Source organism: Aedes albopictus, chromosome 3, assembly GCF_035046485.1.
Source record: "Aedes albopictus strain Foshan chromosome 3, AalbF5, whole genome shotgun sequence".
Lineage (NCBI taxonomy): Eukaryota > Metazoa > Arthropoda > Insecta > Diptera > Culicidae > Aedes > Aedes albopictus.
In genome coordinates, this window is record NC_085138.1 from 36,194,835 (window position 1) to 36,198,755 (window position 3,921).

A 3,921-nucleotide genomic window follows, 5' to 3' on the forward strand; every position below is an offset into this window, starting at 1 on the left:
GAATGGAGACGGCTACTATGTACAGCAGAGGCCACCCCGGCCTTAGCCTGATCGGTAAGCAACTATTTTTTAGCTCTGATTTGAGGGGCCGCTCAGTATTTACTCGGGTGAAATTTTTAGCTAAATCCGCTAACATTTGGGCGGTGCCTTTACTAATCCTAAATTCGAATGTTGAATCCCGATTCATTCGAATTCGAAATTCAACATTCGACTTCATAAATGATTTGTGCAATCATTGGTAAATCCATATGATTCTGGTGATTCATTATCCAATTTATGATGACACGGTCAAGGGCACGGTTAAGGCTTGGTACTTCGCGCAATAAAGATCCCATTGAGACCACTAGCCTCCGTCCAACAATTCCTATCCCTATACCTCCGCGTGACACCGGCCGAACTGCGGGAAAGATCGGGTAACCAACCCCGGTGGGAACTGTGGTCGTAGCCTGACAGGTAAAGGAGGGGTTTGCTCTTGCAAATCTGAGCGTCTGTTCTCCAGGAGGAGCGGCTCACAACAGCGTCTGATCCCCACGTTAGGGGCGGCTGATCAACGTCCGAGTGCCAGGGAAGAACTCTAAGCTCAACTGTGCACTATGGTCCTCCTCTGAAGGATTCTCAAAGCATCCCAGAATGATACTGGAAGCTTCCCATTAGGAATTCAAAAACATTCCAAAGATTCCTGAAGCAACTCAGATGAATTATTGAAGCATTCTGCAGGAATCTGTAAGCATTCCAGAGTGATTCTAGATGTATTCCTTAAGGATTCCGAAAGCATCCCTGAGATTCTGTCACAGTAGGTTTCTGGCAGCAAACCTGAAGGAATTTAGAAGCATCCCAGAAAGATTTTCTCCGCTAGCAATGATGGTTCTCCGTAGTTGCATGTCCGAAAGATCGTGAAACTATTGAGAACTTGAGCTACAGGTCCTAAGCCCTGGTAAAGGAGGAAGGTTGCGATGGCTGTTATTCATGGCCATCGTGTAAAGAAAAAATGGATAAACCCCAATGCCAAGGTGTCATGCGATCCGTGCCGAGGGCTGAATGGTTGAGGGGGTTCTAAACATGCTCAACCGCGAACGGAGCCTGGGGTGCACCAGGGCGAACACCCCAGTAAGCAGCCCTTACTGCACTACGGCGGGGCACTGGTGCAGCGGACATTTATTTCCCTAGCTACTCGTGGGACCAAAAATGAGTACAAATTTTACAAACAACCTTCAAAGTGACGACTGCCTCTCTCAGTCGTGTGAGAGCGAAGTGGAGAATACTCTGAGTCAGCTTGGCCTTACCGAAGACCAGCTACTCAGTAGTTCGCAGGAGAAGATGGAAATATCCTGCCCCTCAACGCCTACCTCCCGGAGCAGCACATGTTTCGACAAAGCTGATCCAGATCTACAACACCCCTCATCGACCGACTCCAACCTGCTGGACATGGAAGATAACGAAGATGATGGTATACGGATCGTCATCAACCCCCAAGAATCTTCAGCAAGTAGCAAAGGATCCGAAGATAACAAGGGTTCTACGGAAGCCAAGGGGGCTCCGAGTAAGAAATTCCCCACACTCACACGTTCGCAGAGGAAGCAGCTTAGAACTCTCCGGGAGAAGGGAAAAGACCGGAATGAGGCCTTGTCCATAATCCTGAATAAGGAGAGCGAGCCCACTTCCTCAAAACGCTCGAGAAACGACCTAGACAAATCCGCCACAGAGGACCCCAAACAAAAAAGGGTGAAGCACCATCTGGATCCGAGAGAGCGCGCCCAACAGTCCACAAACAGCGCGCCTCAGAAAAACGTGTCTGGACAACAAAACCCACCCATGAGGAAAACAGCTGGTATCAGCTACAGTGATATGGCCAAAAGCGTGAAGGTCGGGATAATACCCAAAGACTTTCCCACCGTCCAACTCACTACAGCCCAGCTAGACCTTCTACAAGAAGCACTCCTGCTCAGAGTAGTTCAACAACGAAACGAGCCAATAAAACCCAAATTCAACAACCTCATCTACAAGTCCGGTTACATGGTTCTAATCTGTAAGGATCAAGAGACTGCTGAGTGGTTAAAGAGAATATCCCCATCCATGAAACCCTGGGAAGGTGCAGAGCTGATGGCAATGGACGAAGTGGCGATTCCACGTCCAAAGATGATCCAAGCATTCTTCCCACAAAGCTCCAGCTATGACGACGACCGAATAAAGGCTCTCATAGAAAGCCAAAATGACATCACAACAACTAATTGGCGTATTGTGAAACGATCCATTCTGAAAGACATTCATGTCAAATGGATCTTCACAGTAGAGGGTGCGTCGATGGAAAAGTTGAAGAAGTCCAAATACACCCTCAACTACCGATTTGGTGAAATCCAACTAAGGAAGATTACAGATCAACCGACTGCCGATACCGCCAATCCGACTGGAAGGCCGACCCAAGAGCAATCTGAGGAGGCCTCCTGTTCGGGCAAGGTTCGGCTAACTGGAAGGCCGACCCAAGAGAAATCTGAGGAAGCCTCCGGTTCGGACGAGGTTAGTAAATCTCACCCCAAAAGCACCATAAAGGCTAGTCAGTCCGCCTCTAAAGGAAAAGCTCGAAGCTTACATGCGACTCCCTGCTCTAGTGGTACCAAACCAAAGGTATCTAAACAGGGCAAAGGGAGTGCAAAAAGCGACAGTTTGACCACAGAGGCGAAACTGGCGGGCCAGGTCGCTACAGGGAAGAGAAACAACTTAAACTGTAACACCAAACGACACCCTGATGATCCGCAACATCCAAAGCCGGATAGTCGTCGTCCGGAAAAAAGCGGTAACCCCGGAAATGGCGACTAAAGTTCTGCAAGTGAACCTCCACCATGCTGAGAGCGCCACGGGTGTGCTCTGTCGGAGGTTCACCAAAGAGAATCTAACCGTGGCCCTCATTCAAGAGCCATGGGTCAATAAATCCAGAATACAAGGTATTCCACAACACTCATGTAAGTTGGTATATGATGACAGCCAGCTTTCTCCTAGAGCGGCTATTTTATTACATAACAACTGTAAATACTTTCCAATTTCAGAATTCATTAAAAGGGACATCGTAGCTGTTAGGATGGAGGTACCTTCCGCTAGAGGGAGTAGAGAGATCTTGATGGTCTCGGCATACTTCCCAGGTGACGTGGACGAAATCCCTCCTCCAGAAATAGCTGCGCTCGTAGCCTACAGCCACCGACACAACATCCCCTTCGTCATAGGGTGTGACGCAAATGCACATCACACCGTATGGGGAAGTACAAATATAAACACCAGAGGTGAGTACCTGTTACAGTTTCTCTCTTCCAAGAACATTGACATTTGTAATGTTGGTGACAAGCCCACGTTTGAAAACCTCATTCGTCAGGAAGTTTTGGACTTGACTCTATGTAGTCGGTCTATCTCTGATAAATTAAAAAACTGGCATGTTTCTGAAGAAATATCAATGTCAGACCACAAACACACCATCTTCGAATGGGAAGGGGGTCTAACGATAGAAAAAACGTTTAAAGATCCTAAGAAAACTGATTGGGAATCCTACTCAGCTATCCTACAATCTGAAGAGTACATCATAGAAAGTCACATCAAGTCCATTACACAATTGGAAGATGCGCCCAAATCCATTAAAAACAAAATCCTTAATGCCTACCAAGAGGCTGTCCAACTAAATCAATTAGTTCGAGCAGAGACGTTCCATGGTGGAATAAAACTCTTGAGAAGCTTAGGAAAACTGCGCGTAGGGAATTCAATCGTGCCAAGCGAACCGGCGATTGGAGCCTATACAGAAAGGCCCTGACGAACTACAACAAAGAAATAAGGTCAGCCAAACGGAAATCGTGGATTCTAATGTGTGAAAGCATAGAGAATACACCCGTAGTGGCCAGACTGCAAAAAACTCTTTCAAAAGACCACTCCAATGGTGTGGGT

General features: G+C 47.3%; 1 protein-coding gene across 1 annotated transcript; it reads left to right on the forward strand.

Annotated features, from left to right (window-relative positions):
- The first annotated feature begins 853 nt into the window (after positions 1-853).
- LOC134291365 (uncharacterized) lies at positions 854-3,588 on the forward strand. The gene is made up of 2 exons (XM_062859014.1): positions 854-2,454; positions 2,515-3,588. Exons 1-2 carry the CDS (start codon positions 1,186-1,188, stop codon positions 2,812-2,814), a joined length of 1,569 nt encoding a protein of 522 aa, XP_062714998.1. The 5' UTR covers positions 854-1,185; the 3' UTR covers positions 2,815-3,588.
- The last annotated feature ends 333 nt before the right edge of the window (positions 3,589-3,921 follow it).